We start from the raw sequence: 19640 nt of genomic DNA on the forward strand, positions 1-19640 counted from the left end.
TGAAAGGTGGGAGACCTACATTGAGGGCTGCGTGGCTCACACCAACTACTATGACTATGCCTTCCTTGCCTGGAAGAACAGCAGCTATGCCTACATTGTCACTGCCCAACTTTACGTTCTAGGAGATCTCGCAGAGCCAGACCAGTGGTGGCTCTTTGACATTCTCACCATCTTTACCTGCCTTCTCACTGATGGCTGCCACTCACTATTCCTTCTGTTGGTTTGGCCCAGTGGTGGTGGTGGTGTTTCCTCTACCTCCTGCTTGAAGACCTCTTTTGCTGCTGGTGGACCTCTGTCATCTCCTCAACTGATCTCCAAGCTGGCTTCTCTGCGCCTTCTCCCTGCCCAGAGTGTGGAAAGATGAGATGGGAGCCCCATTGGCATTCCTCTCCTCCTCCTGTTTGGCTGTCGTCATCCTGTATCCAGCCTGTGGCAAGATCTTGGTGGGTGACATTGAAGCAAATTCAGTGAAGCAAGAAGAGCTGGAAGAGAGAGGAGGGCAGGACCTGCGGGCCGTTACTGCCCCCCTCCTCTTCCCACTCCTATTACTACCATCTACAATGCAAATTTATTACCTTGTGATAATTCTATAGATTAATTTTTATCTTGTGGACTGCTCTATTAAGCCATCTAGGATTACATCTACAAAGCAAATTTATTATCTTCAGTAATCCTATAGTTAAACTTTTATCTTGGAGGTAGAGGTCTGTGTGTATGTGCATATGGAGGATTATGTGGATGGATGGGAATGGCCTGGAGTGACTGAATTTGGGGGAAATGAGTGAGCCAGGGACAAGAAATGGAGCCCCCTCTGCTGAGTCTGTAAACAGAAGCAGATGGACACTCACTTATGCTCCCTCGCTTGGAATGAGTGGGAGATCTTGCCTGCAGGAGAAGAAGGAGGCTAGGTGGGGTGGAGGGACAGACCTCTAAAGAGTTGGAAAGTCAGAGTATTATGGTTATAACTGGTGGGAGCCATGGAATAGGCTGTTCTTGGGGAACTAGGACTTGCTGGGTTAAAGCAATTATTTGTTCTGACCCCTCTCATTCTGGTTCATTGGGCTCATCTTGAACACCTGGTGACTTGGGATGTCCAGGCCTTAAATTCAAGCTGCTGTTGTTAATGTCAAATTTATTGTTAACAAGGCCCCCCTCATCCAAGACTTAATCTTGGATGAGGGAGTTTACCTGGCCTATATAACTGAGACCTGGCTGGGCCAGGAGGGGTTTGTCCCCCCTCAGAGGTGCCCAGATGAGTTTCAAGTATTGAATCAACCCCAACCCCAGGGAAGGGGTGGAAGAGTGTCAATTATTGCCTGCAAGGGTCTTCTTTCTCACAGGATCCCTTCCTCTTGAAGTTGGACTCAGGAGTTTTGCTGTGCTTAGTGCTGATGTACCTTCCTCCCAGACACATTACAATGGCACTGCCTGTTCTGCTAGAGGTGATAGCCAGGTTAGCAGTAGTTTCCCTGGCTTATGATGCTGGAGGACTTCAACTTGCCATCACTTGGAAAATCCTAGGAAGCAGGAGTTCATGGCTTCCATGACAACTGTGGACCTGACCTAAGTAATTCAGGGTCAGGTTCTTAGGCGGAGATACACACTTGACCTGGCATTCCTCTCGGGGCAGTAGAGATATGATCTGAAATTAAGGGGTATAGATACTTTTCCCTTGTTGTTATGAGATCATTTCCTGCTGAGGTTAGACTTTAAGGCACCACTCCCCATCGCAGGGTGGAGGAGCCAATTAAGTATTTCCACCCCAGATGCCTAATGGACCCTGCAGGGTTCCAGAAGGAGCTTGGGAAGATATCAGACTCTGTTGTCCACAATCCATCCGTGTTCCTGGTGATTACATGGAATAGGGTGACATCTGGGGTACTCAACTGGGCTGTGTCTTTGTGATCTCTCCATAGCAGGGGATCCAGGAAAGCTACCTGGTTTACCAAGGAGCTCTGGGAGATGAAGTACTAGAAGAGATGTCTAGAGTGACGCTGGAGAACAAGTAACTCCGAATCTGACCAAACAGTTCTAAAAGCCTTTAATAACATTTATTTAGTGGCTATACCATTTTTAGAGTGACCTGTTCCCTCCTTAATGCAGAGGGAATGGAGGAGCCCTTGCAAGGCAAAGCTGAGGAATCTGAACTTTATCTGTCAGATAAAGTCATCTAGATTCAGATGGAACTGGACTCTGATTAGGCAATCTCGATCAAGATGACAGGGGCTGGTCTTAGTCTTATTGTATGGGATGAATTTTAATTGGTGACACTTGAGGAAGTAGACAAAACAATAGGAGCAATGAGCTCCTCCACTTGTGTGTTGAACCCATGCTCCTCCTGGCTGGTTTCAGCCAGTAGGGAGGTGTAACGAGGCTGGCTTCAGGTCTTGGTTAATGCATCCTTGAGTGAGGGGTCTTTTCCACAACCATTAAAGGAGGCAATTGTGTGACCTGTCCTGGATCCAACTGAATTGAACAACTTTCATCCAGTTTCCAACCTACCCTTTGTAGGAAAAGTTGTTGAGAAAGTGGGGGCACTTCAGCTCGTACAACTCTTGGATGAAACAAATTATCTAGACCCTTTTCAATTCAGCTTCAGGCCTAGCTACAGCAGGGAAACTGCTTGGGTCGCATTGATGGATGATCTCTGGGGGGGCTGAGATGGGGGTTATTCCAGTATCTTGGTGCCACTTGACCTCTCAGCAGCTTTTGATACCATTGACCATAGTATCCTTCTGCGATGAATAAGAGAGTTGGGGTTAGGAGGTACTGTGTTATGATGTTTCTCCTCCTATCTCTCTGACCAGTCGCAGTCGGTATTAGAAGCAGGACAAAGATCAACCCCTAGACTTCTCAGGCTCAGGCATCTTCCCCCTCCTATTTAATATCTACATTAAACCACTGGGTGAGGTCATTCGGGGGCAAGGTATCAGCAATATGCTGATGATATCCAGTTGTATATTGCCACCCCACATCAATTCAGTGAAGTAGTGGATATGATGTGCCAGTGCCTTGAGGGTCTGCATGGGAGTCAATAGCTCAGACTTAATCCAGACAAGATCAAGTGGCTGTGGATATTGCCTCCTAAGGACTATATCAACTGCCCATCCTTGGTTCCCGGCGGGGGGATTATCTCCTGCAGAATGGGTTTGCAATTTGGGTATCCTTCTGGACTCACAGGTGAAATTAGACCAACACTTGACAGCTGTAGCTACAGAAACCTTTGCACAGATTCATCTGGTGTACCAACTGTGACCCTACCTAGATCAAGAGGCTCTCCAACACTTAATGTTGTGGAGTCTATAATGTTGAGGATCGTACAATGCTTGTTTTAAGGTGTTTTTAATGTTTTTTGTCTGTTAGTCACCCAGAGTCCTTTGGGAATTGGGCAGAAAACAAACAAACAAACAAACAAACAAACAAACAGATAAATAAATAAATTAAATAAGCAATGTGGAAAGCACACCCATAACAGTTCAAGGGATGGCAAATGCAATAAAACTAATTAAATGTGGAAAAGCATCAGGTGCAACTTGGGGAACTTGGGGAAGAACTGTTAGAACCATTAATAAACACAATGAATGAAATTAAAGAAGCAAAGGTTATCCCATCAACATAGAAAGAGGTATACATCACCCTGTCATAAAGAAAAGGATAGCCCCAAAGAATCTAGAATCATATAGACCAGTGATAGCGAACCTTTTTTCCCTCGGATGCCAAAAAAGCATGTGCACACGCTATCGTGCTTGCATGAGTGCCCACACCCATAATTCAATGCCTGGGGAGGGTGAAAACAGGTTCCCCCACCCCCCCGGAGGCCAACTGGAGGCTGGAAACAGCCTGTTTCCCAATTTCTAGTTGGTCCATAGGCTTTTGTTTCACCCCCCCCAGGCTAAAAAGGCTTCCCTGGAGCCGGGGGAGGGTAGAAATGCCTTCCCCCATTCCCCCAGAGGCTCTCTGGAAGTCAAAAACAACCTCCCAGAGCCTCTATGAGAGCCAAAAATCAGCTGGCTGGCACACATGTGCATTGGAGCTGAGCTAGGGCAACAGCTCACATGCCAACAAATATGGCTTCGCATGCCACCTGTGACACCCATGCCATAGGTTTGCCATCACTGATATAGACCAATTCCTTGTTGATAATGGATTATTAGAAACTGGTGTAAAAACTGCAGTTATAGGAATGTTACAGGAATAGAGCCGGGATGGCGCAGCAGGTAGAGTGCTGTACTGCAGGCCACTGTAGCTGACTGTAGATCTGAAGGTCGGCGGTTCAAATTTCATCACCGGCTCAAGGTTGACTCAGCCTTCCATCATTTTGAGGTGGGTAAAATGAGAACCTGGATTGTGGGGGCAATAGGCTGGCTCTGTTAAAAAGTTCTATTGCTAACATGTTGTAAGCCGCCCTGAATCTAAGGAGAAGGGGGGCATAAAAATTGAATAAATAAATAAATAAATAAAAATAAATTTTAAAAATAATATATTTTAATACACAGTATTTGATCTGTGCAGAGTATTTTCATGTTGGAAGAAGTTAAAATCTGTGGTAGAATTCCATTTACCACAGCATATGACTTGATTTTGAATTAACATGTAACTATTAATTAGTCACCACAAATTAAATATTACTTTAGTAAACAGAAGGCTGGCTATCTAGCATTTTTCTTCCCCATTTTCTTTGCAAAATGTTCCAGTTTAACATCCAAATAAATAGAAAGAAGATATTATATATCCAATATATGTTTATTACTTGTGTTATATTAAATATTTGAAAACTTTTAAAAAAATTAATTTTGTAAAGTGGACTTCCTTTTATTACTAGTTTCAGATCATTTTGTGATGCTTTGCTCACTGTATATAAAATACTCCAGTAAAAATAAGAGTACTGACTGTTGGAGTGGAAAATTCCCTTATTTGTCAGATTACATTTTGCAATTTTTCTTCTCATGGCAATATTATTACAAGCAAACCATACAATTGGGAAATATTTAAGAACATGTCTATAGTCATAAAAAGAGTGGGAGAATTTCACAACTGACTTCCTTCTGAATCTGTCCAGCTAGACAGGGGTTTGGTACAATCAGCATTATCAAAAATGATTGTCTTTTAAAATTTTGGAATATATAGTTACAATAACTGTTTTCTTTTAATTGTCCTCCTCTTGATTTCGTTCCAACAGCTATTTGCTTTTAACTTGCTTTCCTACCTAATAATTTGTTTTTACAAAAAACTCCCTCTTTGTCCAATGATAACTGGAGGTTTTAAAGAAAAGAATGGACAGCCATCTGTCTGAAATGATATAGGGTCTCATCTCCTACTTGACCAAGGAGTTGGACTAGAAAACCTCCAAGATCCCTTTCAGCTCTATTCTGATTGATTGATTGATTAACCTAGAGAACTCCATTGTATTAGGGCTAGTCCCATCTTCAGCCACTAGACAAATTTATTCTCCATACATTTAATTTTAAAAATGAGCCGAGGTGGCGCAGTGGGTAGAGTGCAGTACTGCAGGCCACTAAAGCTGACTGCTAGATCTGCAAGTCAGCGGTTCAAATCTCATCACCGGCTCAAGGTTGACTCAGCCTTCCATCCTTCCGAGGTGGCTAAAATGAGGACCCAGATTGTGGGGGCAATAGGCTGACTCTGTTAAAAAGTGCTATTGCTAACATGTTGTAAGCCGCCATGAGTCTTAGGAGAAGGGCGGCATTAAAAAAATCAAATACATAAATAAATAATTCAAAGTGTTGGTTATGACCTGTAAAGCCCTTCATGGCATTGGACCAGAATATCTCCGGGACCGCCTTCTGCCGCACGAATCCCAGCGACCGGTTAGGTCCCACAGAGTAGGCTTTCTCTGGGTCCTGTCGACTAAACAATGTTGTTTTGTGGGACCCAGGGGAAGAGCCTTCTCTGTGGCAGCCCCGACTCTCTGGAATCAACTCCCCCCAGAGATCAGAATTGCCCCCACCCTCCTCACCTTTCGTAAGCTCCTTAAAACCCACCTCTGTCATCAGGCATGGGGGAACTGAGGTATGTTGTGTGCGTGTTTTTTAAATTATGGGTTTTTAGTTTTAATTATTAGATTTGTATTTTATATTTTTTTTCTATTACTGCTGTGAGCCGCCCAGAGTCTACGGAGAGGGGCGGCATACAAATTTAATTAATAAAATAAATAAATAAAATAAAATAATAAAGTGTCTGTTGATGGAATGTTGAACACTCGAAGCCCTTATAAACAGAAGACCACTAACATCCCCCAAACTCCACTGGGGATATTACCTAGCCTGATAACAAAATGTTTGGAAACCAACCTACAAGCTCCAGGAATGAACCCTCACAGTTATAATGCCCTAGGAAAATGCAAACTATGAAAACAATAATAGATATTAAAAGGTTAAGGAAAAAGCAGCAGAAGAGAGAAAAGTGTATTTAAAGGGAAATAAATATAGGAAATTCTGTACCCTAATATATTTCTGTATATGAACACTTTTAGAACAAGAAGAAAGTGCATTTCGTTGGTTTGCAGGTTGTATTACAATCATGTTAAAGCTCAATAGCTGTTTCAGAATAGATAGTACTGAACTATTCAGCACACTGGAAGATTAGAGCATGTTTAAGATTGCATGCAAGGTATCATATATCAGCTGACTTATGTCATTTTTTACTCTTAGCAACCACATAGGTAAATTTTCTCCAAGTGTTTCAAAAGCACAGTCACCACCACTTTATAGGTGATTATAGATTATAGGTAAAGAAATGCCCTAAGGTTAAATTAAGTTTTCTAGCACTGCAAAATATGTGAGAAACTTAGTTTTAAAAAGGGGAAATAAAATCAATCAGTTATTGTTTGTTTTTATATTTTTAAGAAACAAATATGTTTTCCTCACATATTTTAGTCTAACTTTAATTTTAATCTAACTATAATGAATAAGGAAGTGTTGATAAACTAACTGTATATTTTTCCAGGTGGGAACTATGTATATTCATATTTGGTGATAAAGAATGTGGGCCATCTTTAATAAAATCTTCCAAAAAGTATTGCAACTTCTGCACAGCAACCTAAATCAGATAATATCTGATTGTGTAGGCTTGTATGAGAAATATTTATAACCTGTGGAAACAAGCCTTTACAAGCATGGTTATAAAAAATACTGTTTCCTGTACAACCAAAATGAGGACGGGCACTGAAAATAAAGAAAAAAGAAAAAAAGGGGAGAGAAATAGAAATATTGCAAATATCAGCAAGTTATAATTTTTGGCCTCAATCCAACATGTTATACAACCTCATACAGGACCCTGGGTTTAGGGTTTTATCTGAAATGCATCAAAATACATAAAATACAAAATTGTGAGGTTTTTTATTTGCATCTGGGATTTTTCTTCTTCAATTTTTTTTCTGTTTCCTGTACACCACTTAAATTAAACTGGTGAGAACTAATCTTATCCACAATGTATTATCAAAAGATACTGAAGACATAAATCTTCCTCTATTTTCTTATCTTGGGCATAAATGTACAACTAATTGGAAAGCATTCTATAATTTATTTCAGTGAGTCCAGGAGCAGTAATGTCTACATTGGATACCAAGGCTTTTGTTTTTGCAATAGTAATAGCATAGCAATAGCATTTAGAGTTTCATACTGCTTCATAATGTTTTTACAGCCCTCTCTAAGTGGTTAACAGAATCAGCATATTGCCCCCACCAATCTGGGTCCTCATTTTACCCACTTTGGAAGGATGGAAGGCTGAGTCAACCTTTTGTTGATGAAAACATATTAATTATTTTAATCCATTTCCTCTCCCCCTCTTTTCTTAACAGCTGATCAGCACCCATTCGCCTAGTTACCCAGCCTGAGGTGGGGGCGACGCAGGAAGGAGAGCACAGGAAACGCAAAGCAAATTGTCACCTCAGACAGTGACACTGGTAAGGTTGTAAGTTGAGGACTTAACAGTTCACTTGAACAATGATGATAGTTCAAGCCACTCCCACCTGCTCACATAGCCAGCAAGCCACTCCTACTGCTTGGTTTACATCTGTCAGTGTGCCCTCTGAGGGCGTTGTGGGCACGCGGGCACCCATTGGGTGCACACACACTCATCGTCATGAGATTTGGCTTCCGCGTATGTGTAGCAAGCAAAATCTTGTGTAAGGACGCTCGTGCTCATGATGTTTCAGCAACTTTCGCTGATATTATTGCTTCTGTGTGGAAGCAAAAAATTGGTGAACATCACCAAAATCTCACTCATGTGAGCGTCCTCACATAAGATTTCACTTGCTGCGCATGCGCAGAAGCCAAATCTTACATGGTGGCGCATTGGGGGCACGCATCTGTGCACACATCCCAGAATTTCCTACCGGGACAGAGCACCTGACCGTGCTGGCTGCTGCCCACCACTCTATATATGCCTGCTCATAATGTATTCATAAAAGATTTTCTTGGGTCAGCCTGGTAAAAAGGCTCTATACCTTCACAAGGGCTGAGGTTTTTCTTCAAAGTGACTTCCTTATTTAGTAAATAGTAGGGGAGGGATGAGTTGCTTCATTTGCACCATGTAACTCACACTGGCTTCTTCATTCTTCTTTCATAATCCTGATTGAAGAATTATATTTGTATCACTAGTCTCTAATGCTGCTGGACACTGCTAATGGTAATCTCTAAAATATACTAATGTACTATATTAATATATATTGCTAGATATATACACTAATAATCAGATAAGATACAATAATTATATTTGGGGTATGTAAGTAATGCAAAATTAGCAGCATATATTCACAACAGAATTTTAACTAAATTAAAACCAAAATGCTTTCCATACGTACTCTAAATTATGCAGGAAGACAAATATAAGTATTTAAAGACTATTTTTTTTACAACCAAAGAATTGACATCAGAAATGCATTAAAAATTTTATAAATTGGTATATGTCACAGGATAACAAAGGAGAAACCAGAAATTAGGATTTATAATGTTTACATTTTTTTCCTAATTATATTTAGATTTCTATATAATACTGGAAAGTGTAACATTTAGCAGAGAGATTCAAATATATGTGTGTAAATGCTATTGCTATTCTATTTGAGTTGATTTGAGGAAGTCAGCCCAGCTCCCTCTTGGTTGTGATTCTTATAATTAAGAGTTGAAGAATGTTTCAACTATCATAGAGTTCCGTAAAATTAAATGTAGAATAAAAAGAAAAACAAAAAACTTAATTCAGTATCCTTATTCTTCTGGCAGTTTATGAAAATGGATCTTTATTCTCAAGTGTAACAGTGGGAAATAACTAGAGGAAAGCATTAACATGCATTAACTTACTATATGCCATATAGTAAGTTCTTAATGTAAGGAATTTTTACATAGTAATTTAATTAGGTTATTTTTTTATCATCACTGATCTTTGGGGAATACTATATATACATATACATATACGCAGTAATGGGCAGCCAACATTTTTACTGCCACATGTGACTGGGTAGGAGTGGCTTGCCGGCCATGTGATCAGGTGGGAGTGGCTTGAACGATCATCATCGTTCAAATGAACTGTTAAATCCTCAACTTACAACCTTACCAGTGTTGTTCACTAGGGTGACAATTTGCTTTGCGTTTCCCGCGCTCTCCTTCCTGGGTCGCTACCCCTGCTGCAGGCTGGGTAGCTAGGCGAACGGGTGCTGCCAAAAGCATAAATGCTACAAGTGCCGCTTCCACCCCGGCTTCTGCTTGCACCTCAGGCGGGAAGTGGCCACGTGTGGCTGGAAGTAAGCTGGGCAGGAGAGAGGGAAGCTCGTCAGAGGCTAGGAAGGAGGAAAGAGGAAAAAAGCAAGGAGTGCAGACGCAGCAGCAGGGAAAAAGAAAGCCAAGCCAAGACCAGTAATCCAGGAAGTGACAGCTGCCGATCAGCTGGAGCTGCGCACGCATCTTCATTTCCGCCGGTGGAACTATGCTCCACCCCATCCTGCCTGCTGCCCAACTTTGCATATACGTATACACTCACTCACACACACACACAATGACACACATCTATCTATCTATCTATCTATCATCTATCTATCTATCTATCTATCTATCTATCTATCTATCTATCTCTACCTCCCTACTTCCCTATCTATGTATAAAAAATTACTACTGGTTCTGTGGGTATGCTGTGGCTTGATGGGCATAGCAGGGGAAGGATACTGAAAAATCTCCATTCCCTCCCCATTCCTGGGGAAGATTACTGCAAAATCCCCATTTCCTTCCAATCAGCTGGGACTTGGGAGGCAGAGAATAGATGGGGCTGGGAGCAGTCAGAGGTAGTTTTTACAGATTCTCTGACCTACTCAAAATTTCTACAACTGGTTCTCCAGAACAGCTCAGAACCTGATGAAACCCACCTCTGATATGTGTGTGTGATATACTCTGTGTGTGCGTGTGTATGCATGTACGTATGTATACACACACACAGACACAGACACACAGACACATATACAGTACATATACACATCCATATAAATACATACACATATATAATCTGATCTGAGGAGGATAAAAATAACAATAAAGTCAAAGCTGAAGAAATGGAAAACATTTGTTGACATATTTTTATTGTATATACAGTGATCCCCCGATCATTGCGGGGGTTCCGTTCCAGGACCCCCCGCAACGAGCGGGTTTTCGCGAAGTAGCGCTGTGGAAGTAAAAACACCATCTGCGCATGCGCAGATGGTGTTTTTACTTCCCAGCAGCGAGGAGCCGAAGATTGGGGTTTCCCCGCTGCCCACGCAAACTCCTCGCTGCTGCCGCGCCCGCCGCTCGCCCGCCCTGAAAGGGAAAGCCCCCCCAGGCCGGCTCCGATCCCCCAGGCCGGCTCCGATCGTTTTAAAACAGGCGCGCCGCTTCTCTGCTGACTTCTGGCGAACTTCCCCGCTTTAGGAGTCAGCGGAGAAGCGGCGCGCCTGTTTTAAAACGATCGGAGCCGGCCTGGGAGGGCTTTCCAGCAACCCCCGAGCCCGGGTTGGGGGCTCGGGGGCTGCTGGAAAGCCCTCCCAAGCCGGCTCCGATCGTTTTAAAACAGGCGTGCCGCTTCTCCGCTGACTCCTAAACCGGGGAAGTTCGCCAGGAGTCAGCGGAGAAGCCCCGCGCCTGTTTTAAAACGATCGGAGCCGGTCTGGGAGGGCTTTCCAGCAACCCCCGAGCCCCCAACCCGGGCTCGGGGGTTGCTGGAAAGCCCTCCCAGGCCAGCTCCGATCATTTTAAAACAGGCGCAGGGCTTCTCCGCTGACTCCTAAAGCGGGGAAGTTCGCCAGGAGTCAGTGGAGAAGCCCCGCGCCTGTTTTAAAACGATCGGAGCCGGCCTGGGAGGGCTTTCCAGCAACCCCCGAGCCCGGGTTGGGGGCTCGGGGGTTGCTGGAAAGCCCTCCCAGGCCGGCTCCGATCGTTTTAAAACAGGCGCGCCGCTTCTCCGCTGACTCCTGGCGAACTTCCCGGGTGAAGGGCGAAGGGCGGGCGAACAGAGAACGGCGGGCGAACGGCGGGTGGCCGGGCGAACGGCGGGCGAGCGGCGAACGGCGGGTGGCCGGGCGAATGGTGGGTGGCCGGGCGAATGGCGGGCGAGCAGGTGCTGGGGGGGCTTCGCCCTCCCGCCAGCAAGAGGGGGAAGACCCAGGGAAGCCGCCCAGCAGCTGATCTGCCCGGCGCCATCTACGCATACGTGCCCATAGAAAAAAAGGGCACGCATGCGCAGATGGTGTTTTGACTTCCGGGTTGAAAAATCGCAAATTAGCCTGTTCGCAATGGTCGGGGACGCAATAACCGGGGGATCACTGTATACTGATCATTTCTGATTAGGGCTGTAATGATTTTTAATTTCAATTTGAAAATTGGCTTGTTGGCCATATCTTCTGTAAGCCTAAAGACCAGAATTCAAAAACTGCACTATATTGGATACCTCCTGAGGAAAGAGGAAACAAGACTTGCACTTAAAGAAAAATTTAATATTATTAATGTCCCTTGGGACAATGCCGAAGATTCTGCAAAGGATCACAACCATTGGAAAACATTTGTTGCCCAATGTGCTCTACATAGGATCTAATGGTGATGAATAAAGGATTTGAAGGAGAAGCTTTATAACATATACTAGCACAAATGTAGAAGTTTTTAATCATTAAAATTGCCACACAACAGTTGCAAAAGTTACTTCATTAATTCAAACTAAAGTCTTTTATTTGCATCCCCATAAGTTAAGAACCAACCCTTTTGCATAGCCTAGAATTGGACTTGTTCATTATTATTCATTTAAGATTAAAAACTCTTTTCATAAATTAAGGAAACTAAGATTGATGCTATACACAATTTAAGATTTGTATTATCTATATATTTGCTCTACTATATAACAATTATATAGTAGTTTCTGCCTTTTATGATTAACCAGCAACAGTAAAAAAAAAAGTAAGAAATATATAATAGACAGGCTTTCTGTGTAGGATGAAGGTCTTGGAAAAGATATGTAAGTGTTGTGATGTATGAATACAGAGTACACACAATGATGTCAAATTTTGTGCAACTCATGTGACACTCTATGGACAGGGACATTGGTCTTTCCTGATACACCTTTTCTCTTAGGGTAGAACTATCATCCAGGATGGGTTGACCTCATCCAATCAGCTGAGGACTGAGTGTTGATTTTAATTTGGGGCTCTGCCTTGCCTGGTATCCCCAGTTACAACAAAGCCAAGGAACACAGACTCAATATGGTGTCACCAGGATGACAGGAAATTCAGGAAACTCTGGAAACCACAGCTCTGGCAGAGAAAACACTGGTCCTAGTCATAGGCATAGGAAATTAGGTGTCACAGCCACAGTGAAAAGGACACTGCCCTGCAAAACTTGGGTGGGACTGAATGAATAGTTGTACCCTATGAGAAGAGGTATATCAGATAGGACCAATGCCCCTTCTCCATATTGGGTGGAACTACCATCCAGAATGGGAGATACCCAAGCTGTCTGTCCTCAGGAGGGATTCACCCAGGTGGCCACATGACACACCTCCTCGAAGGACGCCTGGGTCACCCAGGCCCCTGAAGTTGCCAGACTATACATAAAGTGCATCATGATCTGAGCAGGCCATGCCGTTGCTGTGGAGTTGTAAGCTGCTGCGATTTTCACCCAGATCCATCTGCCCATAGTTGAGGCCAATGTCTTTTGACTTATGGTCAATGGAAGGAATGCCATGAAGAGAGACTCCATTCTGCGAATGGTTGCCGTACGTTTAATGTAAATACAGAGTACCCACCATATGTCCAACTTGCCACTTGTGCTCCAGATTGTGAACCAGCAGAGGGCATTGGGCACAATGAAACTAAATGTTTATCTTTGGCCCAAATGTCAGGTCCAGTCATCGATGTTGTCCTGATGGAAGACACACAAGTCCTGTCTGACTGAGAGGGCAGACAATTTGGAGATCCTCCTGGCTGAGGTGATGGCCACCTCCTCCACCTGGGAGCCATCATTGACTCCATTGAAGGTAGGGTCCTCTTGTCACAAGACAGGCAAAATAGCATCAGAAAACTATCCTTATCCAACACCAGTATGAGGTCCCAATTTCCTTACTGTCTTCCCTCTTGTGGGAGATAATCTTGGCAATTTCCATCACAATTACACCCTGGGTATGCTTACATACAAGGGATCTTCAATGAAGAGCCCTGCAAAGAAAAGGTAGTGCACTCCCCACAGGTGGCTAGAGCAGCTGAAACCCCCCGGATAGGTCAAGGGCGGGGAGCATCGACTCTCAGAGGGAGATGGCTATGGTCCCAGCTAGAGCTGTGGCCATGCCCTATTCAATGGCCACTGAGACCAGAGCACAAAAGTTGGCAGGATCTATTTGAATCACAGGGGTGGCTGGGGGATCCAGTTCATTGACTGGGGTATTGGTAGATGTTCCACGAGACTCCACAACCAGGCCTCACATCTGGTTATCTGATATGGACATTTGAGCACTGTCTAAGGGGAGCTGGTCTCTGGACAGTCCCATAAACCCTTGGATTGGTTGATTTGGACGCGAGGATAATAACTCCCTAGCCAGGGATTGAGCACAATGTATTTGAAAGGCTTTTATCCCATCTGTGCTCATCCCTTTCTTTGGCCCAGGACTTAGAGGGCCTATTGGACTACTCATGTCCAGTTGGATCAGTTGCCCTGGAAGTGGAGGGTTAGGAGTCTCCCACTGGATGGGGTACCAACTTGGAGTGTCACTTGCTGGACTTAGGGACTGAGATGAAATAGTCTCTGACTTGCTAGATAGCTAGCTCTTGTTCCAGAGAGGTAATGACCTAATGTTATATGAGGCTTTGGTAGGCGGATAAGTGGTGCCCTGATGATGACTCTGGCTTACAGACAAGGCCAAGATGCTTAGCTCACAATGGCCATTAGTTGCAAAATGGCTACCCGGCAAGCAGGAGAATGATCATAGTTTTAAAATGGCCACTAGCAAAAAATCATGTAGAAAATGGCCACTGGCAATGCTCTTTGGCTGTTGGAGAAGCAATGTGCCACAGTGTATTTCTAAAGTGCTCGGATTTGAGCCTCAGAAGCTGATTCTGGGAGTCTTGTCAAAATACAGCTGATAGTCAGCATGGCACTTGCAGCCAAACTGCCTGTTTCACAGGACTTGTGAGCAATTAGTTATGGAAGGCAAAGGGGCAGCATTGTGGCAACAGTGAATGGACCCTAAAAATGTGGCCGGGTTGCTAGTCGTGCTAATCCTGCAACTGAGCTGAGCATGTAACGTCCTAAACTCTCCCAATCAGTTTGCTTCCAGCACTGGAACCCTCCCGCTCAATGTTAAATGATTGTCTGAAGGGAGGGAGGGGGGAGTATGGAAGCTCCCCAGGCCAATGCTATTTGGCCCATGGAGGGCTAGAGCCTAAGCCCCTTAGGGGTGTTGGAGCAGGTTGGAGAGAAACCTCCTGGTCTATGGTAGAGTAAAGACAATGTCTTATAAGTCTCAATGCTTCCTGCAACAAAGGAAACCACTGCAGCAGTGAGAGCCAATGCTCTTGGCCACAATTTACCTGGCGCTCTGATGACAAGGAAGAGCTAGGAAAAACAAACTCATGATGCGATGTCTGAAGAACTCTGACTCAGAAAAAATCTGAGAGGAATGGAAATGATCAAGCCACATCCATCCAGTCTGAGTATTGAATCATAACTGGGAATACCAGGCAAGTGAAGGCCCAAATTAAAATCAACAAACTCTGTCCTCAGCTGATTAGATGAGGTCAACCCATCCTGGATGATAGCTCCACCCACTATAAGGAATGAACATTTACATTTAGAGAAACAGGATAGGAAGAATATTGACACATTTAATTGGTAGTATCAGAAAAGACTCTTGAGAATATTCTGGTGTGTCAAGGAAAAAACCCAACAGATATTGAACAAATCAACCCAGTTCTCTCTTGAGGCACAAATGCTCATACTTTCCTATTTAAAAACATTGTGCAAAGACTCAACTCTCTGAAAAAGGCTACAATTCTGAGAAAGGCAAAAGAAAAAAGAAGACTAACAGCAATATGTATGGCAAATGGCACATGGTATAACTCAGATGTATTGGAAATAAGGACAATTTTTCTAATAAAAATATAAAGAGATATATTTAAACATCAAGAGATTCAAATCTATTATTTGATATGTGAGTGCAAAGTATCTGAACTTTTTTGCACTATTAAATTAATTATTTCCAACAACACCTAAGGGCATAGTTTTAATGGTGACAGTGACATTTTCAGAACAGACAAGTTCATCTATAATCTATAATACAGTAACAATTTGGTGTTTATTTTATATATGTGTATATGTGTGTATATAATTATATTTTATGTATATAAATATACATATAATTATGTGTATATAATTATATTTTAACGTATAACTCAGAGTGATGTTATAACAGAGCTTGTTTTAAAAAGGAAGAAAATTGTAGATATTAGATTTAGCACATTTCTGTAAAACAGGAAGTTATTATTTTAGTAATGGGAAAAAGTCATATAATAGTGGGAAAGATGAATCAATGTTGATGATGTTGATAATAACAACAAAACAACAGGAGCTCTTCCTTAAGTAATATACAAAGTTGGGGGCAAAAGCATACCATAATAACATTTAAAATATATAAATTTGAAGGAAATATATAATTCTAATGTTGAGATCAACAAACTTAAATTTATTAATTTATTTAATGATGATTAAAATAATGATATTTCTTTAAGACAGTTAGGTTACTAGAAATATTCCAGAAAATAAATTATCACTGCAGTTATTATCAACACACTTTAAATTTTAAACAAAATTGTTTTAGCATCATATAACTGTTCATTTGTTGAATATAATAGTTCTATTTCTCTATTGTTAAGCAACATTAAACTAAATAAAACACAAATTTACTGGTTTATGTAAATTAGCTAACTCTAGTTGTGTAATGAGCTCATGGCCGGGTTCCCATTTACATGACTAATAATTTGCATAATATTTTCTAACACAGTAATTTCTGAATAGTTGCCAACTTTATAAATCTATATGTATACCATCCCTATTTCTACATCTACATCACCTTTCTTCCAAAGAAAGAGAGAGAGAAAGAGAGACAGAGACACACAGAGAGAGAGACACACACAGAGAGAGAGAATGTCCTTCTAATTCACCTTTTGAGATGTGATTTATTCCCTGTGGTTGAATGTAAGACTGAAAATTTAAGTTTTTCAATAAAGTAATGGAGTTGAATGCATAATAATAGATAATAATAGGAAAAGTAAACTCATTTTTTGTAATAGAGCTGAAAATTAATTATTTTTTTTGTAATGTAATGTTTAATAAAGAAGAGCTACTTATGCAAAAGTTAAAAATGTAGGGAAAAATATGATCCTCTTAAATTGCTGCCTAAAATAACTTGCATCACAAAACGTTCGCCTACAAAAGTATATAGACCATGGGTGAGAGTAAGGGGATGTTTAAGTTATTACCTACTGTGTTTCCCAAAAAATAAGACCCTGTCTTATATTTTTTTAAACTCTGAATGAAATAAGCACTTGGCCTTACAGGGTATAGAATATCTACTTGCAATATAGATTATGGCTAACAACAAAAAGTTGTTATGATTCCAAGATTCCTGCATTAATCAGCTTATTATACATAATCTATTGAGAACATTTATTTGTATTTATTTCATGTATAATAGTTTCAAATCAAATATGTTCTGAACTAAGATTGATTATTGGTAAAGTATTTTCTAATCTCTCTGCTGCATTGATAATGAATATTTTGTAATTCCAGAGACTATATGAAAGCCACACTCAAACTCACAAACCTATTTTGAAAAATTGAATTAATTTGAATTCAAATTAGTACTTGTAAACAAAATATACACGTCTCTGAATTAAAACAAAGGTATTTTTTCTAGACTAGATCGATCTTTTAGCAGAAGAAAATTAAAATAAAATAAATTTCTAGCAATTTTTTTCTCTTGCTATTTGAGAATGAAGTAATATATTTTAGAACATTATCAACACACAACAATATTTGCCACCCAGTTTAATCTGAGAGCAGTCCATTAAAATCAACACAGTGAACCTATCTACAGTCTTAGTGAATGAATAAAATGTGCAAAGCTTTTGAAGCCTGTAATTGTATGGGCTACACTATCTCAAATATCTTAAATATCTCAAATATCTTAGGACTGATTTCCAATCTGATATTCAGTCTTCAAATGCTGACATTTCTTACCTTTGTTTTTTGTGATTTCTCCTTATCTGAAACATTGGAAGGTTTTCTCTTCAACATCTTAAAATTCAGATTTATTAAATGTTGCAAGACAAGTGTTGCTTGCTTGTTCTCAGACCCAAAATACTACTAAACGTTATACGCATAGCTCAATCAGCTAAATAAAGCTTCCTTATTCTACTTAGGTTGTGGCTCAGCTCTGTCAAAGATCTTCAGTTGATACATTCAAGACAGGAAGGAAGACAAAAAGAGAAGTAAAAAAAATGGGTGAAGAAATAGAGGCTTAGGGTACTTGATCAACACTAACCTTTCAACTTCAACACTTGCACTGTAACATTTATTTTAGAATAACTTTAACAACTATTGGCTGCATCTGTACAGGCAGCATTTAATGGAAATGCGATTAGTTAGGAATTATAGGTCCCTTTTAACAACTTTATCATTCATGTAGAACAGCAATCTACAATCAGCAAATTTTATTTTCAGGATTATAACTAATTTATTTAAATTCCATTTTTGAACTATGTTAGTCTTGTTTATTAAGAAGAAACAAGAATTTGCTATCCTGTATTTCTGAAATGAGTCACAAATGAAATTCTTAGAAGACAGAGATGGGTTATAACTTATCTTCAAGCCAGTTTGCTTCCTCCTGTGCTGCGTGGAATGTGTGCATTACATACCATGTGGCCTGTAATATTATGAATTCACTTAGAGAATATTGTATTTTTCGGACTATAAGATGCACCAGAGTATAACATGTCTGCATACGCATAGTGCACCACATGGCTGCACCGTGCAGGCGCATGTGCACGCGCAGAGCTGAAAATTTGCAAAACATTTCCCCCCAAAACCCCAAAAACAAGTCGGTGGCACATGCACAATGCTGGAAACTTGGTTTATGCGCATGCACAGAAGAAAAAAATCAGCAAACCCCCCCCCCAATTTTTTTCCAAAAAAAAATCCCCCCAAAAGGATGGCAGCGTCCACAGACCAGCACTGACAGAACCGGCTTCATGACATCACCAGCGGTTTGCTATCAGTTCTGTAGAACTGATGCGAACTGGGAGGAACCTACCTCTGTTAAAAGACAAAATAACTCATTCTCATACATAGGAATAAGTCAGCTGACATGCCTATGTAGAGACCTCACATCAAAATAACCAGGAAAAAAATGCAAATAGAAGATTATCCTACTTGTACACATTTATTGTACAATTTGAAAATACACATTCCGAATTTAAAGACATTAAGAACTCCAAATCTAAATGTACATTCCATGTTCTAGTATTTAAACAAGAAAGTGTAACCAGGAAAGAATCTCTGATAATTCAAAGATTATTTCTTTTTCTGTGCACCATTAATATCTGTATGATTTTTTTTAAAAATGACATTCATATGTAGACTTATACATGAGCTCCTTTCACCAGATTATTTATTGTTAAATAGGAAGAAAGAGGCCATTTCAGGAGATATAGTACCCATCCATATCTATTCTATTTCTTCATGCATCAGAAAAATTATAGCAGTTTGAAAGCTGACCTGATTATCTCTTTGTCCTTGAAAGATTAACCTCTGCACTAGTTGTAGAATATTCCACAGCTTAAACTAATAATACCGGTAATATCACAAGTACACAATTTGCATAAACAGGGATTCTGAATGAATTTTAATAGTTTAGAAAATAATTTACCTCTGATAGTCTGGAAAATATATATTTAATTTTCAAATGGTTTCTAAAAAGAAGAATGGAATTCAAAATATTGATTGAAAGGTTGCTCAAGGGTTGAAAGTGTTGTATTATTATGAATTCACTCAGAGAATATGGTATTTTTCAGATTATAAGGTGCACCAGAGTATAAGATGCACCTTAGTTTTGGGGAAGAAGATAGG

At 41.0% G+C, this 19640-nt stretch overlaps 1 protein-coding gene across 2 annotated transcripts in view; it reads right to left on the reverse strand.

Moving 5' to 3' along the window:
* Window positions 1-19640, reverse strand: part of SAMSN1 (SAM domain, SH3 domain and nuclear localization signals 1) — a 62694-nt gene that overhangs the window by 37490 nt on the left and 5564 nt on the right. The window contains exon 1 of one of the 2 annotated variants that reach the window (XM_070750268.1): window positions 17754-17943. The exons of the other annotated variant lie outside the window; for it this stretch is intronic. Within the exon in view, the coding sequence (XP_070606369.1) occupies window positions 17754-17810 (57 nt within the window). The 5' untranslated portion in view covers window positions 17811-17943. Of the gene's footprint in view, window positions 1-17753; window positions 17944-19640 lie in introns of those variants that run through there. 2 annotated transcript variants of the gene reach the window in all.

The sequence above is a fragment of the Erythrolamprus reginae genome, chromosome 4 (assembly GCF_031021105.1).
Source record: "Erythrolamprus reginae isolate rEryReg1 chromosome 4, rEryReg1.hap1, whole genome shotgun sequence".
NCBI classification, from domain to species: Eukaryota; Metazoa; Chordata; class Lepidosauria; order Squamata; family Dipsadidae; genus Erythrolamprus; species Erythrolamprus reginae.